At 35.1% G+C, this 19100-nt stretch overlaps 1 protein-coding gene across 5 annotated transcripts in view; it reads left to right on the top strand.

The window, feature by feature from the left end:
* The window catches only part of LOC109101962 (dipeptidyl aminopeptidase-like protein 6), a 168042-nt gene that overhangs the window by 111819 nt on the left and 37123 nt on the right, over window positions 1-19100 (top strand). For 4 of the 5 annotated variants that reach the window (XM_042717956.1, XM_042717955.1, XM_042717958.1 and 1 more), the window contains one exon: window positions 17530-17644. In XM_042717956.1, coding sequence (XP_042573890.1) covers window positions 17530-17644 — 115 coding nt within the window. Of the gene's footprint in view, window positions 1-6261; window positions 6378-17529; window positions 17645-19100 lie in introns of those variants that run through there. The other variant, XM_042717959.1, reaches the window with a different exon arrangement.

Below are 19100 nucleotides of genomic sequence, written 5' to 3'. Positions count from 1 at the left end.
GTTTGGCAGGAATAAAATCCTTGAGTGACATAAATTACCGTAATAATCAATTACTGTTCATTTTGTTAATATCTGATGTTTATGGGTGATAAAACCCCATAATTACTAACTAACTAGTAGTAACATAACTAGTTTGACAAAATGCTACAATTTGAGTTTGGGTTCAATATAAGGCGCTAATTATATTTCTTAAAATGATAATGGTATCACACTGAAAAAACATCAGCACCTTCCACCAAAAAACTGAGAAAATGTTGCTTGTTTGGTTGTTTACATGATCTGTGCTGAACATAAATACAACAATTAATTTAAATACAAAAGAACAATGATAGCATAAAAAAAACTGTTATGAAATATCAACCCTACAATAAAGGTAAAACAAACCTCATATAAATATAAATCTTTAATCAAAAAAATATTAAATATTCCTGTGATAAATATAAACTATGGAGGCAGAACAGATACTATTGTTACAAATTAGGAATAAAAGCTAACCAATTTTTTATTATTAATTCAGTCATTTATCAGCTATTGCTGAATTCAATATGATTTACTGGTTAAATGAATAATTTAACCAAAAACAGAAATTTTGGTTTTATTTGCTCAACATCAATTGTTCTTTTGGGCCAATTCTTGTCAAGAAAGCTGGTGATTTTTGTTTATGAAATTGATCTGGATCATCAGCTCACTTAATCAGTTATCCATTTGGAGCAGTTCTCATTAAAGGGCAAATTATGTTTTGTTTTGTTTTGTTTTGTTTTGTTTTTAAATTTTTACTGGTAATTTTGGTCTGTTCATCAATGGTTTCAGAAGTCTTGGGATCTCAATCATGAATCTCACTCATGATTGAATCTCACACTGCACAATTAATATATTATTAAATTTGTGTGTACACTCTGCCAAACCCCTCGTGATCTCTATTTAAGACAAAAAACAACAACAAAAAAATCATGATTCTCAGTTTATCCAGAATCGTGAAGCTCTGGTCTGCACTGTCGGTGCTGTGTACATAAAAAAGCTGCTTTTATGCTTAAAAAAAAATATGATGATGTGAGTAAATGAAAGGATTTTAATTTTTGAACTATCACTTTAAAGCTAAATACATGAGTTTGTTTTTGAGCATCTTAGTGTGTCAGTCTTAATATGATCAGTCTTAATATGATTAGGAGATCTCCATGGAGATGACACGTTACGGTCTGAAAAGCAGCTCAATGTTTTCTCATGGTTTGGAAAGTGCTTTGACTTGATCACTGGTTATTTAAGATGTTGGAGAATCTCAGAGAATCTGACAATGAATACTGCTTCCTAAATTGCAGCAAATCAGTTTTAATTCAGGTTGTAGGCTACAAGAAACAAATCTTGAATATCTTTCAAGGTTAACATAATAATATAAACTAATTCTAGGTGAGCTAACAGATTAATGACGGACGACAGAAAGCTTATATTGCTGCAAGCACATCTGTTTGTCTTCTGCCTGGAATAAAACAGTCAGCTACTGCAAAGGTCATCCCGAAATCAATAACATTTCAATTACAAGCAAACAAGACTGTGGCATATTACGCCCCGCTGTAGATTTCTTGAGAGATCTCATTTTGATGCTTTCTCTGTGGTGTATAGGCCTATATCAAAATATCAACCAAATGCCATTTATTTCAAAGATAGCACAAGAACACCTTTTAAGCAAAACATTAAATGATGACACAAAAGATAGACTGTTCAAAATGAGACCTGGTGTGCTTAGATGTGTTGTGAAATTTTAGTGGATCATGTTCATATACATGTTAGGACACCTGTATGAACTTCAGGACAAATGACTGCATACTGTACATCCACAGCACTATACTTACAGCAAAACTGTCTAATAAAGTTAGTTCTGAGAAAACCTGTAGCATCATTTGTTTGCAAATGCCAGTTGTTTGATTTTTTTGTATAATGCAGACATTCACATTCATGTCCACACAAAACATAAAACTCCTTTTTACATTAATTCTGTACTTTTTAGTGCAACAGTATATATTTAAATCTCAATATATTGTACATTTCACACAATACAGATGACTTCTTGTTTCAGGAAGGGTTCATTTTTCGTGTAACTTAACCTGAAGGATACTGTACTGAAACACAAAAACTCAAAACTCTTCCTATTGACAGTCAAGGTCAAATATTCATTTACAACAATGTGAGGCTGTAATTATTTTAAGAATAAAAGAAAGAAAAAGAAAGAAAAGCTCTACACATCAGTGGTCACTATATACACAATTTTTTAAATAAAATATTTATGATACTTATGTAGTTTTGTAATATTATATATATTTATAGTATTTTATAGTTTCATTTAACAATAATAGCACTGAACCTTTTAGATTATATAGAACTATTGCTTATAATTAACTGGTTGAAAAAATTATTTGATTAAAAATGTCATTGTAATATGTAACTCTGGACCACGAAACCAGTCTGAAGTGTAAATTTTTAGAGATACCGAGATACAACTATTTGAAAATCTGGAATCTGAGGATGCCAAAAAAATCTAAATACTGATAAAATCGCCTTTGAAGTTGTCCAAATTAATTCTTAGCAGTGCATATTACTAATCAAAAATTACGTTTTGATATATTTACGGTAGGACATTTACAAATTATCTTCATGAAACATGATCTTTACTTAATATCCTAATGATTTTTGGCATAAAAGAAAAATCAATAATTTTGACCCTTACAATGTTTTTTTGGCTATTGCTAAAAATATACTCCAGCGACTTAAGACTGCTTTTGTGGTCCAGGGTCACATATAATTGAGATATATAATTTGATATTTTTAAATTTTGAATCAGGTTTCAAAGTTTTACTTTATATATACTTTTTTTTTCAGTTAGGTACTTGTGTAATTTTTTGACCGTACTAAAGCATAAAAATATCATAATACATTTGGTGATATTTAAGAAACAAGTTCACATACTTCTCTCTCCAAAAAAATAATTGGCCAGTTATACTGCTTTGAAATGTGTTCCATGTCAGAATGTCTGTTTTTGTTTTGGTTTGTGTGACTCCAGCCACTGCCAATTCACCAAACAGTATTTCAACACCTCGGGTTGCCAGTTGGCAGAAAACACAGCATATTGCAGCCACGGAAGCCAGCAAATGATATGAGTCAGAGATCACAGTTTTTTCAGACCCCAAAAGCAGCTAAAATTCAGCTAAAAGCTCTATGACCAGAGACATATTAAAACAGGGATAAATAAACTCATCAACATTCAGTTTAAGGCTCATCATCTTCCATTGTCAGTTTTACTTGTTCCTGTTTCATGTCCTCAATCTGGTAACCCATGTGAGCATTGAGTCTGAGTAGGAGAGAGTGGGAGAAACAACGCTCTCCAATATTTTGAATTTGGACTGCAATACCCAATTCCAACCACTAGCTGTCAATATTAAAAACTACACATTAAAGGTGCACTAAGCAATATTTGAAAAATGCTTTTGACCACAGTGTCGGACTGAGTCATAAAACGGACTTGTAGTCAATCAGCAGTAAGGGGGCGTGTCTAGTAATGATAGAGAGAAGAGAGCGCTCAATTTGAGTGCACAGGAAGGATATTAGCAGATCGACTATAGATAGAGAGAGATGGCAAATAAAAAAAGAGGAAAATATTGAAGAAACAAAACATTAAAAAGAAGAGTTACAATCAAGCAAGAGGTAGGACCTGAGTAAAAGTAGCGGGATGGCCTGGAAGTGGATGCCAAGGTTGTGTTATTTGTGCTTGATAGTTGAGTACCATTGATTTTGCATTGTTTCACATAACTTATCTGTGTTGGGTTTTGTTTAAATATGCGTGTGGGTCATCTTTGCTTGTTTTCGCGATTATCGTTGCCATGGTTATGTACATAAAAGTGGGGTGTTGATATCAAAATAGGGGCGAGGTCCTGTTGGGGTATGGGCATGTTTGTTTTGGTGCTTTCAAATATCAACATCGTTTGGCAAAATTCGCTTAGTGCATCTTTAACGTTTATTTTATTTCAGTTGATATTACACTAGTAAAAGATAGCGTTAACTATAATTACCCTGGTAAAAGCTAGCATTTTGACTCCTTGAGACCAACAGCAGGGGATGTTGGGTAATAGGTGAGATTACAGAAGCAAAGGGCAGCTTTAATTAGCACCTCCTAATTAAACTACTGATCTGGTGTACCATTACAACAGCAGATCAGTGAAGCACAAACAGTAGCACATCAGCAGTACAGCAGAGTGCCTGCTGCAGATGTCCTTAAGGTTAATAAATAGAGTTTATCCTCTACAAGTAAAAACACATACTCCACAACAATTAACACCCTCCAACCAGGACCACAATGATGCTTCCTCTTCAACTAATGCTCTGCCTCACTGTATGGATGCTCCATATATTTCTGCACCAAACATGGAAAATGTGATATTTTTCGAGTGCAATTGAGAGGGCTTGTGTCTGTTCAATTATAAGATCAAAAGCTCTCAGTCGCCTCTTCAGTCTTAACCTCATCACAGACGGAGGGCTTTCTTTAAACCTGGCCTCTGATTGCATTATGTGTCCTGCCGTGGCATTTCTTTCAGAGGCCTCTCTGACCCTTGTGTCATTGGGCTAATTGCACCTATTGAACTTATTTGTGTCTCCACAGAAGATCCTCAAATTTTCCAACAGGATGTCGTTTCATATGAAAGGCATCAGACGGATGTCTGACCAGTTAGCCCTGAATCTGATCCTCAGACAGCATGCATTCTTAATTTAGAACTTAACATCTATTACATATTAATGGCTTGACATAGATTCATCCTTGATGTGTAAGGAGTCTGTTTCATATTGCTAATGTGGAAAGTTCACTTGACCTAAAAGCCAGTCAAATAAATTAAATAAATTAAAATATAAAATAAATTAAGAACCTGCTTTGCCTTGGCAAATAACTGCAATAAATAAGTTAAAAATACTAAAACTAAAACTGAAATAAAAATGAAAGAATAGAAACAAAAATAAAAACAAAAGCCTATAAAAATATCAAAAACACATAACACAACAATACAGTTTCAAGTGACCAGCATTTCTTAGCCTTACGCCTTTCATCTGTTCAACAGATTTTAAGTCTTCTAAGGGCCGGGACACACCAAGCCGACTTCAAAGAACTAGCATAGACAAAAGCCGATGGTGTTGTTGTTTCGCATCGGTAGCGTCGGACCAAAAAGCTGCAGTTGAACACATCGCTCAGACTACAGCCAACTGCAAACTAACACATGTGTTCTGCGCCTGCGTGAAAGGAATTAGCTGTCTATATCAGCAGCTATCAATACTCATCATGTAAAAGGAGAAACCGAAACAAGGGTGTATGAGATATAAGTAGATATACGAAATGGAAACAAAGCAATGCTTGCTTTCCATTTTTAATATCAGTTATGTTGATAATTTTCTTAATTTTAAGGGGCTCATGATGTCACCGCAGTTATGACTTGAAATTTCCGTTGAGTGGCGCTATAACGCTAATGCTCCATGACATTTTAAAATAACGTACCATCTGCACTAAACCTCCCTGATAGTATGAACAAAAATGAATGTGACATAAAAATGTAATCATGCTGTTTTTGCTTGTTTTCCAATCTCTCATCTTTGAGCTCTTTCATCACGAGTCATGTTTTTCACGGGATACATACCCAAGGATTCAGTATCCTAAGTTCAGTTCTGTGCCGGCTGAGTTACCGAGCGAGCTTGTTTCTTCCGGAAAGTGAAACATATGGAGCTGTAATCATAATTGTGTAAGAAAATGATTACAAGTGCTCGCTGTTTTACCCCCTCTAGTGTTCATTTCTGTTGGAAACTGCAGCGATATGTACTTATTGCTACGTATTTCGTGTTTTGCAAAAAATGTTCCCACAGGTATGGTTTCGTCATGAGATCAGAATATAATCCATAATAGTTCTCTAATTTGAACTGAAGCAAAACCAGGTGAATCTCAGTTTTACAAGCGTTCTTTTATGTTCGATTGAATCCAACAGCACTGGTGAGTAATTTGTCTGTGATTTAGCCTGACTGTGACCCTACAAGGACACCCAGAAAATCTCATCCGATGAGGCTTAACTGATGCAGCTGTCCTGCTGGCCAGTGACAGTTTGTGTTTCAGCGCAGCATCAGTCGGTTGAACTCACTGATGTCAGTCGTGGTTCTGGGCTTGGTGAGTGAGAAGCCCAAACTTAGTCACTGAGGCGATCACACTCTCCGTCTCATCTCATCGCTTTAACTCGTTCCCCTGGAAACAAGAGATCAGGAAAGATAGGTTTCATCCTTCACGACGAGTTTCTGTCCTTGTTCTTCTGAGGCAACAAAAACAAAACCTTCTTACTGAGGAACACCAAACCATGGATGAGGTTTGTAGGGTTTTATCCTTATCACAAGAATAACTAAACCTGGGATTTTTTTTCTCATGTACTAGAAAACAGGGCTTGAGAAGTTTTTAACAGGTATGCGTTTCATAAAAACCTAAAAACCCTCAGGGAAAAAACTTTCCAGACTGTTTGAGCTTCTGTAATCTCACATAAGTTAAGACTCTTCATTTAATCGAAAGGTCAGAAGTTTAGATTGTAATTTAGAAGGACAGATACACAATCTTTCATTTTCATTTGGAGAATTCCAGAAACCTGTTTCTTTTACACGGATCCCTGTGGAAATCTTCTTAATATAGACACAGTCTATTGCTGAGCCCCTAAGAACTAAACCCCTCTTGTTGTACAAGATGAGAATGTTTTCATGTGTTTTGCTTCTGAGCTTTGTTAGACAATTACATTCGCCCTCATGGGACAACACAGATTTCTGCGTTTGTCAAATAGACAAACAAGCTACTACAAAAGGGATTATTTTGAAAACACAGATGTTTGAAAGCCCTAGACGATTCATTGTAGGTTGCATGTACGGTAAGCGTAAACTTGTTAGTCAGAACTGTTTGTATGCATTTGGTTGTTACTGTGTTTAGTTATTTTAACAATGCACTGCTATACAAAGACAAAAAAATATCATATCACATACAGGTCTTCAATTTACACTTCAAAATGGCACCTGAAAGTTTTATTTTATCTTAACTGAACACTGCAGTCTTGCGGAGCCCTTACAAACATCTATATCATTTATAACATAGTTATAAATACAAAAAATAGATATAATAAAACAATAAATGTATATGATATTTATAAAACAATATATGTATATATCATATTGAAGATAGTTAGTCCATATTATACTTACATAAATTTATAAAATCAGTTATTTAATATTTCATCTTTCATTCAATTTCATCTTAACTGAACACTGCAGTTTAGCATTGCATTTCATTTTAAGATATAATATTTAAAACAATTATATGATTTCATTTATATCTTACAACAAACTATTTATCGTATTATGTTTAAATAATTAAAAAAAAAATTGCATAGTTTTTGTTTGCAACAATATTTATTTATATAAATGGTCTATGTTGACAATGCTAAGAAGTAGCTAAAAATTAATTGCGCCCACTGATGACTTGTTTGATGGTTTGTTTGCAAGTTACAGCACAAAGGACCACAAAATTAGAGCTGCTCACAGTTTGCACATATTTATGAAAATACCCCTGGATAATGAAATGACAGTCTACAGATACTGGGAATGTCCCTCCTCGTGGCTGTTTACTGGCAGTTTTCAGTGGTTTTTAATTGCTTCAGGGAAATAGTGCTGATGTTTGTGAATCTTGCACTATATCTTGCATCTATAATGTATGTCGACGAAATGTAGATACACATTTATATTTTTGTGTTTAGCAGAAGCTCTTATCCAAAGTGACTTACTGCGTATTCAGGCTTTACAATTTATCAGTAAATGTTATCCATTGCATGTAATGAGAGCAAATCTGCTTTTCAATTTTATCTAAACAATAGCAAGAACATTATCCAGCATGTATATTTCAGCCTGTATTTGCTCCCTGTTATAATCAAGGTTGTCATTGTTATTTAACCCATCTGTCAAATGAGCTTTATGTTTTGCCCTGCCTGCCTCACTGCAATGTTTTGTACTAGGACAATAGATTTCAATATGGCCCTATGAAGTCATGGAGAGCTTTATTGTGATAGTGAGAATGATCAGCATGTAAAAACAGCAGCTGAATATGAGTGTAAAGCTTCTAAAGATTTCTAAAGTAAGCAAATGTATTATACATCTAGGGCTGGGCGATTTTGCAAAAAAATTAAATCTTGATTTTTCCAGAATGTTTGGCCGATTGTCTATTTTTTTTAATGATTTTTAACTAGTCAACTTGAAAATGTAACTACAACATGATTCAAGTTACTTTTTCTTTTTTAACAAATAAAATAAAGAAAACACCACACACAAAACACAACAAAAATCACACAACAGTTAACGTTAGTGTTAAATCCGTGGTAAATGATGGCAGTTTGTAGATTGAAAAGCCTTCTGACTCCTGTTTGTCAGCGCTGTTTCATCTGGATTTAAACTAGTTTAAATCACATTTGTGTTCTTCGCTGAATTCAAGGGCTTCACATCAGATCACAGCAATGAGTGGCACATGACCGATCAGCGGGAGCGAGCTCGCCTCGTGCTGCGCTACCATTTGAATTCTGAGCAGAGTGAACCTTCGTTAACGTTTTATCGCATAGCACTAATTCAACACTGTAAAAACTTTACTGAGTAACTTTTAGACTGCCAGAAAAGTTAACTGAGAACATACATTCATGTCTTTACTATAAGAAATTATTGTGTGGCCTGTCTTTCCAAAACTGCAGGTGCTCTCAAGTGATTGAATCAGTCCTGCTTTTTGCCCTGTGAAGTCAATGACGGGACGGGAGGGGAGGTGGAGGGGATGGGGGAAGGGCAGCTACTCTGGTGGCGCCAATCTGCAAACTTTTTTGGTGGCTGCAGTGGGTGCCGCATGTATTTTATTATAATTTTTTTTTTCACTTCTTAAACCATTATGAATTTACATTATGCATTTAAATGAACAGTACCCACTGCAAATCATCCTAGGGTTGGCCACAGGGGTGGGCAGGGTTTATACAGTGGTGGCCGTGGCCACCCTTGGGCACCCCTTGGGGGCGCCCCTGCCTTCACAAAGCGCGTCACACTAGAGGCTGACATTTGTTCGGGAATCCCACGGGTCACGGGATTCCCGTGGGATTCCTGCAGGATGGGATTCATCTTTGCTATTAATCACGGGATTTGGACGGTACAGGATAAATGGTTAACGGGAGCAGACGGGAGCGGGAATCAACCAATAGCAAAGACGACAAAAAAGAAAAAAGTAAATGCACCATTTTGTAGTTTTCCTTTTAATACGCCTACAATGTAACGCAATTAAAAAATAACTACACGACCCAGCCGTCCCAGAAGCCATCAGTGCTTTTTTGTCACGGCTTTTCAAAGAGCAGTGATGGAGGGAGCTACCAGCCGCGGAGAAGTCGATGTGGCAAAAAATGATTTACAGCGCAAAGTCAGAAGTAATGACATGAAATGTAGATGCACTTTTGTTCCTACACAGCAACATATACTAAGATGGACTCATTATGCAAGAGCATAATTGATGAAAATCGTTAACATGTAATTAAAAAAAAAACTATAAATGTAAACTATAAATGTATTGTTTACAAAACTTTATGTGCTGTTTGGGTTTATTAAGCTATTGTAGACATGGTGTGAACTATGTACTGTTTTTCTTTTATTTGCTGTCTTCCATTTTCTGGAAGAAAATCTAGAAACAGGGGCTCAGCAGCTGGTCTAAAAACAGGATGGAGAGCAGATTAAATCAAATTCTATGTATTAACTAAACACTAATTGAAGAAAAAAATATATGGGAGCGGTACAGGAGCGGGAGTCAATTTACCAGGAGCGGGATGGGATGGGATTATTTTTTAAACTTTGGTCTGGGAGTGGGACGGGACAAGATTTCTTTCTATGGGAGTGGGACGGGACAGGAGTGAAAATCCACTCCCGTGTCATCCTCTACGTCACACACGAGCGGTTAATCACATGCACCGATATGCTGTTGGATCATTATTTTCTCTTTACTGTTATCACCGGCATATTGTCAAAGTGTCTAATTCGAAACATTTGGTAATATTTCTATTCAAAATAGCGATTCCCCGAATTCTAAAAAAATAAAATCATGGCAAAACAATAAATTCAAATTAATCGATAAAATTGGGAAAATCGCCCAGCCCTATATACATCTATTATAGCTTATATTTATAAAAGAAATAATGTAGTTCTGGTCCTATATCTCATTGGTTTGTTTCTTTTTATGGTGAGGATTTTTCAGTGAAAAGTTTTGTTGGTTACATTGTTACACCAGTAGATGGCGACAATTGATACACTGAATCATTCTAGATTGGACCAAATAGCTGTCTTTATGAATTTTTTTAATCATTGAATGGGCTCATTTTTATATGCAGTACAGTATATACATTTTTACTATTCAGCATTTCAGAATAAGTTAAGCTTGTGATGCTGTGTGAGTGAATTATACAGTCACATGACTTGTTTCAAGAAAGTCACATCTTTGTTTGATATACATCAATGAATGTATTCTTTAAAATGTTGCTATTGTAGTTTGTGCAATCTTCCTCGAGAGTGTACTTCAAGTACAGTAAGTTCTTATGCACATTTTGGGATATTTAGCCTATAATCAGCATAGTGTTTCCATTCAACATTTTATCTGGTATCCCAAAATGCACATAAAAGTACACTGATGGAAGTTTTTTGATCATGCATCATGTGTAAGTGTTTGATAGCAGAAAAGTTCAGTATGGGTTTTTGGTCAACAAATGCTCTTTTTGGACTGAGCAGAAAGTTTTCAGTTCTGAAAATTAAAGAAGTACATCAAAAATGTGACTCCTCAAAATATGACCCATTATTATGCCCACTGTTACATATAGGTCACAGGTGTAGTGCAGGAGTAAGCTTCATACACAACATTCATTAAAACCGGCATAATTCCTTCTGCATGCCTTGCTTTAGTGGGATATACAGTACAGTGATAATGGATTCCGAGCCATTATGTATTTCATTTCCTGTGAGTGATTGCAGGAAAACAGAAGAATATCTATGGAAAAACTGCTAAATTGTACAAGTTTAAAGTGTTCACAGTCCTTTAAAAAGCAGACTGAGATGTATGAAATGAAAATGCATGAAATTAAATCTGTGGTTGTGCATGAATGTAATGGCAAAGGAAAAGTTCCATATGTCCTACATTTTTGTAGTTTGATTTCCCCATGGACCGTTTTCATTTTCAAAGCATGAAATATAAAGATTCAATCAGTGATGGTGAAATTTTGTACATTGGCTCATGCGTAATATTCTGTGATATCGTTCATTAATTAAGCAGCTGTTGAAATTTTGCAATTGACATTCTTCTTCTAGATGGTTCCAGCTCAAGCAAACGCTACATTGCTGCATTTCTCGTCATCTAGACAAAGCACACAAACTGCTTCATTTTATCTATCACCGACACCGTTCTTATCTCAGACGAGTTCAGCATGAAGCTGTTGCTTTAGTGTTGAGAATATTGGATTCTGAAATTAAAGATGACTCGCCTGATTTGCCTTGACATTGCGTCTTTTGTTTGTTTCAGATAAACATTTCATTTTGAGATTGAGCAGAATGCAAGCTTATATGCAGATGTTGCACACATGCAAAGAGGTCGGCTTGGTTTCTTTCGAGACTTCTCAATGTTAACACTCTTAAGGTTGTTTTTTAGAAAAATGAATTAATGTGAACTGTATATTTGCTTATTGTCGGGACTACTTTTGTTTAACCACTTGACAAATTTGTTAACTATTTCATTCATATTTAATCTTAAACTACATTTTTACATTTTTATATAGCCACAATGCTGTCATAAGGTCTTATAGGTTGCTAGGGTGTACTAGGTGTTTGCTAGGTCAAAATAACCTATCTACAGTGTCTATACAATGATGTTTTGTCTTTTTATCATCTTCCAGATGAACATCCTAAGTGTGATCACCTTGAGAAGTAATAGAGCGCCTTAGGCATCATTCACGTCTAGGTGTGGGATGAGTTACACTCCAAAGTTTATTACCTTGGGTTTGGTGTTTGTATGAGCAAAAGCAAAATTTTCAAGGTGATATTTCATTTTTTGAATTCATCTGTGTAAATTGAAATGTGAGCTGACAGGCTGTTCTGGTGTGCAGAGGTAATGGATACAATCAACCTTCAGTTTTACAGGGACGTTTCATGACGCACATTTGAAACTAGCTGGTAAAACAAGGATCAGTGTTATAAACCAACTAATTATGAGAAATTGTGTTCTTCTTTCATGGACCACTCAGGGCCATTTCATGAGTGAATGCACTGTATGTTTGTTGTATTTACCCTGATCTGTGAGGAATGGTTAGATTAAACATTACCGTAACACACTCACTCGATTTGTTTTTGAACTCGCTCTTGTGATCAGCAAGGCTGCGTTTATTATTTATTTAAGAAGAGGGCCAGATTGGGAAAGGTCCCTGGCCCGGGATTTGTACTCGGGACACCCACAACGCAACAGAACGACGTTATGTGTCAGCATCACCAAGGCTGCATTTATTTGATTAAAAACACAATAGCAACAGTAATTATGTGAAAAATTATTATTAATTATTATTATTAATATATATTAAAATGTAATTGATTCCTGTGATCAAATTGAATTTTCAGCATCATTACTCCAGTCTTCAGTGTCACTTGATCCTTCAGAAATCAGTCTAATACAGTACGCTGATTTGCTTTTTAAAAACAGTTCTGAATTATTATCAGAGATGAATATAGTTGTACTGCTTCATATTTTTGTGGAAACAGGGATACATGTTTTTAGGATTTCTTTGTTGAGTAGAAATTTATTTAAAACAAAAATCTTTTGTAGCATTGTAAATGTTTTTACTGTCACTTTTGATCAATTCTATGTGTCCTTGCTGAATAAAAGCATTCATTTATTTTAGAAAAATAGTACTGACCCCAGACTTTTGAACATTAGTGAGCAAGAATCAATTAGTGAGTCTTTAAAAATCATGAAGTAGTTTGACCATAGTTTACTGAAATATTTTTTCCTATTAAAAAAAAAAAAAAAAAAAAAATAATATATATATATATATATATATATATATATATATATATATAAATGCAGAAAGTGCAGAAACATACAAGACTGAAATGGTGATGGAAAAGTCATGGAAAATCAAACAGTGCAGAAGCCCTGATGATGTTTAACCCTTTTAAAACAAATGCTTTGCATTTATTGGTTGCTTAAAGTATAATCAAATTAGCTTAAATATTTATATTACAATAAAAAATATAATATTTACACGTTTTCTGCACTGTCCATGTGTCTATGGCTAACGACTGAAATATTGTGTTTTTGCATTACTAAATGACTACCTCACTCAAGCCTCATGGATTATACTTCAGTTTGATTTTAGACTCAGAAAGTGAGTTTAGCAAATAGACACCAGCTACTGTCTAACACTTGATCTTTATTTTGACACAGAAAGATTTTCCAGCATTTAGTTTAAGATGGTGTGATGAGATCTCTCATCTGTTTGTGGCTTGTCTTTTCTCAGTGCATCTGCAGTATTGTCATCACAGCTGTAATGGCATTTCTGTTTCATTAGCAGTAGTTTTGTAAATGCTTTAATTGGGTGCTAGATAGAGAGGCGTTTGAGCGCATCAGATTTTTTTTACACTATTAGGGTCAGATGAGATGGTGGTATTGTAATTAAAGCTAACTGCTGTGCATTACTGTTTGTTCTATCTTGTTATTAAAATAAGCCAAATGCATCATTTACAAACCCACTCTCAGACATTAAAGCACAAATCCACTCAAATCAGTCAGTCTTATTACTAATAATTGCATGGATTATTTCACTTTTATAAAACCAGTCAGAGTCTCATATTTACTGTATGTCTATGCGTGATTTAAGTTCGTTTCCCCCTTGGTGTGGATATTTTGGGCAGCTGTAAATACAGCAATCCCATTCGGGTGCGGACCAGACAACCGCACCGAGACCCAGCTCAAGAGGTGGTCTCGGCCCGGTTCCAAACAAACTCTGTTACGGTTGAAAAGATGAATCAATGAATGAATGACCTTAGCACACATGTGATTTTGTTTACAATTTCTGGCTTACTAGCAAAAAGGGCAGTATGAAAGCGAATACACCCTGAATCACACACAAATCCATGCTTAGGCACAGTCAATGACTGAGACCCAGTCTGTTACAGTGATTTTCAAAAAAATTATTATTTTAAGATTAGTACACTAAATTAAACCTTGATTAAAATGTTTTTAGTTTTTCCTTAACTGAAAATTCTACTTTCATGTTGTAGCTAATTAAGCTTTTGCTTAAGGTGAAAAGTCCATCAGGCCAAAAAAACTTATTGCATTGACCTACACATTGGCTTATGTCTAAAGAGAATGTATTGTTCAGAAGTCACCACTGTTATACACTTTTTAGGCCACTCAGAGGTTGAAAAAAAAATCTGTATTTCCAAAATATTACTGAATAATTGCTCTTCTCCTCTCTGATTTGTTCATGTCAGCTCGATCCCTGGGCTTGAAATAGACCGGCACAGTTCAGAGTTCCCTGGTGGCTCCAAGCCAGACGGGAAGCTGTCCTGGGCAATCACAACCCTCCTGCTCCCCTCCACCACACAGACGTCCCAGCAGCAGCGCCCTCACGCTAGTGCTCCTCTGACCTAATGACTCACTGCATCATCAACTTCTGCATCACATAGCCAACAAACAGCAAACAGACTGTTCAGGATAAGCAAGGGAAATACACAGTAAAAGGAAGAGTACACATTATCAGTGTTTGGTAGTGAAACCACATAATAATCTGAGTATAAATCTAAAATAAAGTCTTTGATTGATGTATCGCCCTTGTTGTAACAGCCAACAAAGTCTGCTGTTCACTTTGAATGACATCAAAAGACATAAACAGATGTGTCATCATTGCATGAGTGAACCACAGGCTATTTAGCAATGAAACGATTTTAGACTCACAGGTTTGAAATAGTCTTGAGCAGCCATAGACTGATACTGTATTTTGGTCAGACAGATATGTCAGGGAGATGACAAATTGATCTATATTTTGAGCATTTTGAGATTGTTATCATTGAATATCTCTGCCCACTCAGCTATCAGCCACCATGTCAATGCACAAATCCTGTTTTTAGACTTAAGTGAATTTCCAGTTGATGCTGTGTTAAAAAAAATGTTTAATTGTTTAACAACAGAGTGTGTTAAAAATGTAAAACATTGGATGACCAATAATGTTCAGAAATATTACTTATTGTACCAAAAAACATTACACAGAATCTCGCAGAAAAGCTAGTTCATGCATTCATGACCTCTAGACTGGACTGTTGTAATGCACTGCTAGCTGGTTGTCCTGCATCTTCAATAAGCTACAGGTAGTCCAAAATGCAGCGGCTAGAGTCCTTACCAGGTCAAGAAAATGTGATCATATTACCCCAATTTTACAGTCTCTGCATTGGCTACCTATTAAGTTCCATATCAGTTACAAAATATTACTACTTATAAGGCCCTAAATGGTTTAGCTCCTGATTTGTATCGTAAAAATAAATTAGCGCTGTAAAAAATAAATTCGATTTTCGAATATTCGTTGACTTTATCACTTGCATAAAATAAAAATCAACATCAAGAAGCAAAAACATTGTTAGCGCTGTAAAAAATAAATTCGATTTTCGAATATTCGTTGAATTTAAAATAAAAATCCACATTCAGATGCAAAAACATTGTGGATCAGGCAGTGTCAGGCAGCCTTATCAGTGGCACACGAGATGCGATGACGATGTAAGTGTCATTGCATTTTAATGTTTTTGGTAGCCTATCCACTTGAAGCCACTAGATGCGGTGATGCTGCGTTCTTCATTAAAAATATTGCGGAAAAAAGAGAACACCAATGCGGAGAAGATGTTGTTTACGTCAAAACTGAAATCAAGCCGTTCACACAGAACGCATATTTTGCACATTTTCTAGAAGGACATCTATCACCAATGCACCAATCGCGTCTTGCACAAAAGAGCTGCATGTTTAGAAAGCCATGTAAAATTAATGCTAGTTCAACTTGGAAAAAACAAATTTCAAGACTTTATTGTGGTTTTTTTTTTCCCCCATCCCACTGCATCTCATGTTTTTAAACGAAAAAAGTACTCTATGTGATTGGCTTTCGGCCCTTTGTATTAAACTATGCATACATACATGATGCTGTTTTGTTTATAGTTTTTTAAGCAACTTATTACAATTGGTTTAAAAACATTATGAGCTTTTTTCACAGATAGTCATTTTATTACATTGAATAAACATGCATTAGTAATATTTTGCTCAATGCTCCCTCTTGTGGCCTCAGGAGAGAAGCCAAAAGCTTTTTTTCACCCTAACTGAAATTATGCATTTTAAATTTTAATATAATTAGAATATTGATATTATTAAAGTACAGAATTTGAATGTAGTTTTTTCAACTATTTTGACAGCCCTAAAGTAAATATGTATCATTAATGGTTATAGTTTTATTAAGGAAGAGGTGAAGTTTGTAGTTTCTGTGCTGCTAGTGTCATGTTTCAGTATTACCAAAATAAAGCATATTTTGCAAGCATCCCTTTCACTCATCACACCCTTACCATTATTGTTATACTGTGGCTTGACAGTAAAGAGCTAGCATGTGTGATAAAACTTGATTTTATCTTACCTGTTGAGAAGAAACTTCGGTGTCACAATTAAAATTCCGTCAAATCCTTCTGTCTTGTAAAAACGATGCCAACATTTACCCTTGTTTTACCCTGTTATCTCTCTGCACATTTTGTCAAGTCTTCCAATTTTGTACTTCTGTTACTAAATCTGATTTTTTTTCCCAAAGTAATGCATTAGTCATCTTCCCACACATGCTGAACACCATTTGGCTCAGCCTCCTACAGATGCCACGCCCGAGACTCTTGCTATTGGTTGAGCTGGGATGATTGACAGAGCTGAGTTTAAATGTTTAGACGGTGCCTGGGAGCTTCAGTGTTTACAATTTAGTGGAAGACAAACCAATGAATGGCATATAAATAGTAGTCAATGAACAATAAACTGAGTTACGCCCCATTCACACGGCCTCTCGTTTACTTTGAATGGAGTGATGTCAAGTGTTGGCCGAAATTAATTGTGGGTCCGTCGCGTGGCATTGGGTCCATTGCATTGGGTCCATTGCTCGCGGCAGAAGTTGAAAACTTTTCAACTTTTCAAGCACCAACACAGGCGACAGCCAATCAGATCGCCTTATGCATATACCCTGGTGCAGACGCTAACCAATCATACAACACCAGAAAACTAATATGATTGGCTATTGTCACTATAACGGTCGGTCAGCACCAGGCTTCAGAAACGCCCTCCATCAAGCTTCGACGCCGAAATATATTTTGACATTTAAAAAAAAATCATACCAACTTCACCTTTAAGTGTTTACATGTCTGTTTTTGTGTGTTTGACAGGAGCTGGTTGGCAGTAGCCCTCCACAGAGGAACTGGAAGGGAATCGCCATCGCCCTGCTGGTCATCCTGGTCATCTGCTCTCTGATCGTCACCTCCGTCATTCTGCTCACACCAAGTATGTGCTGCTGTCTGCATGCACCTCACATTTAATCATTAACACATTACAGGTCTAATATACAAACAAAATGTAGTCGTGTCCACATTCCTGACATGTGTATTTCTTCACATAAAACCCCATTTGTTAGATCTTGTTAGTATAAACTCCCATCGAAAAATGCAAATATACTAGCAAGGATGTTAGGACTGTGTAGTTGCATAGTATCTTTGTTTACTAATCCATTTCGTTTTCTGGTTTAGATCAAAGCTACCCGTCTAATGAATAATGGTGCTGTAATGTAGGTTATGCTGAGATCTCACTGAGCATACATTTTTTAACTGGTGTTTTTAGTTGTATTAGCATTCGGTAAAACATCACAGGTAGTTTTTGCATGTTGTTTGCCATCCTATTTACTTCTTATATGAAAGATAAAACACACACAGTCTCTCTAAGCAAATGGGCGAACATGAGTCTCATGCCTTCTTTTGAGCAGTGATTCAAAATTATTTAAATAAGAGAAAGATATGCTTTAAAATAAGTAAAATATAAATGTATTTTGTATTTTATTATTTTCTAAGAACTAGGATTATTTTTATGTTTTGAGAACTCGGATTCTGTAATTAAGGAATTTAATTATTTTTAATATTTTACAAATTACCACCTTTAGTTTCTGTAAATACCCTAGTAAAAAAAAATGAAAAAAAAAAATGCCATGATTTATTTAAAATACATTTATTTCATACTAAGTGTACTTCAAACCATTAACATATTTATTGACATCACTTATGACTTATAAAATTATAATAATGAATATGAATATAAAATTATAACTAAACTTTATTTGGAGTATTTCTTTATTGCACAATGCACATTTATTAATATTAATATGCCTAAAATGTGTTTTAATATCACTATTAATAAGGATTGTTTAATATCAGTATTTAAATGCAAGATATTTAAAGTGTACCTGAAGTACACTTGCAATAGTTCCAATCAAATTAAACTCCATTAAACTCCATTATATCTTTAGGTAGACTTCGGCACTACTTCCACACAATTAAAGTGCATTAAGTACAAAATTATTTGTTTCAAATTAGCAGACTTTTAGTATAACAAAAGTACAATTGCAGGGTATTTTTAAGCACAAAAATGTGTAATTGTGTTTGTATTATAATTAGCACAAAATAAGTGTATTTCAAATACATCTTAGTATTTTTTGTAGGCTTTTGAATAGAGTAACAGAGATATTAACATTGTTACAAACAGCTCAGATTTTTACTGTTTACTTTTATAACACTGAACCCATTACACTCTATATGTCAACAACTGGCTCTTTTAATTCTGTTTATGTGTGTCTTTGGAGAAATGTCTGAGGTTTTCCTCGATAATTTGAATAATGAACTTCGGGTATTGTTTATCAGTTATTGTTTTGCTGTATTTTCGTACACTTAGATCATTTTGTACCAGAGTAAAA

Source organism: Cyprinus carpio, chromosome B2 (genome assembly GCF_018340385.1).
Source record: "Cyprinus carpio isolate SPL01 chromosome B2, ASM1834038v1, whole genome shotgun sequence".
NCBI lineage: Eukaryota > Metazoa > Chordata > Actinopteri > Cypriniformes > Cyprinidae > Cyprinus > Cyprinus carpio.
The sequence above is the reverse complement of the archived record's forward strand: the minus strand, read 5'-3'. Positions and strand labels throughout refer to the sequence as shown.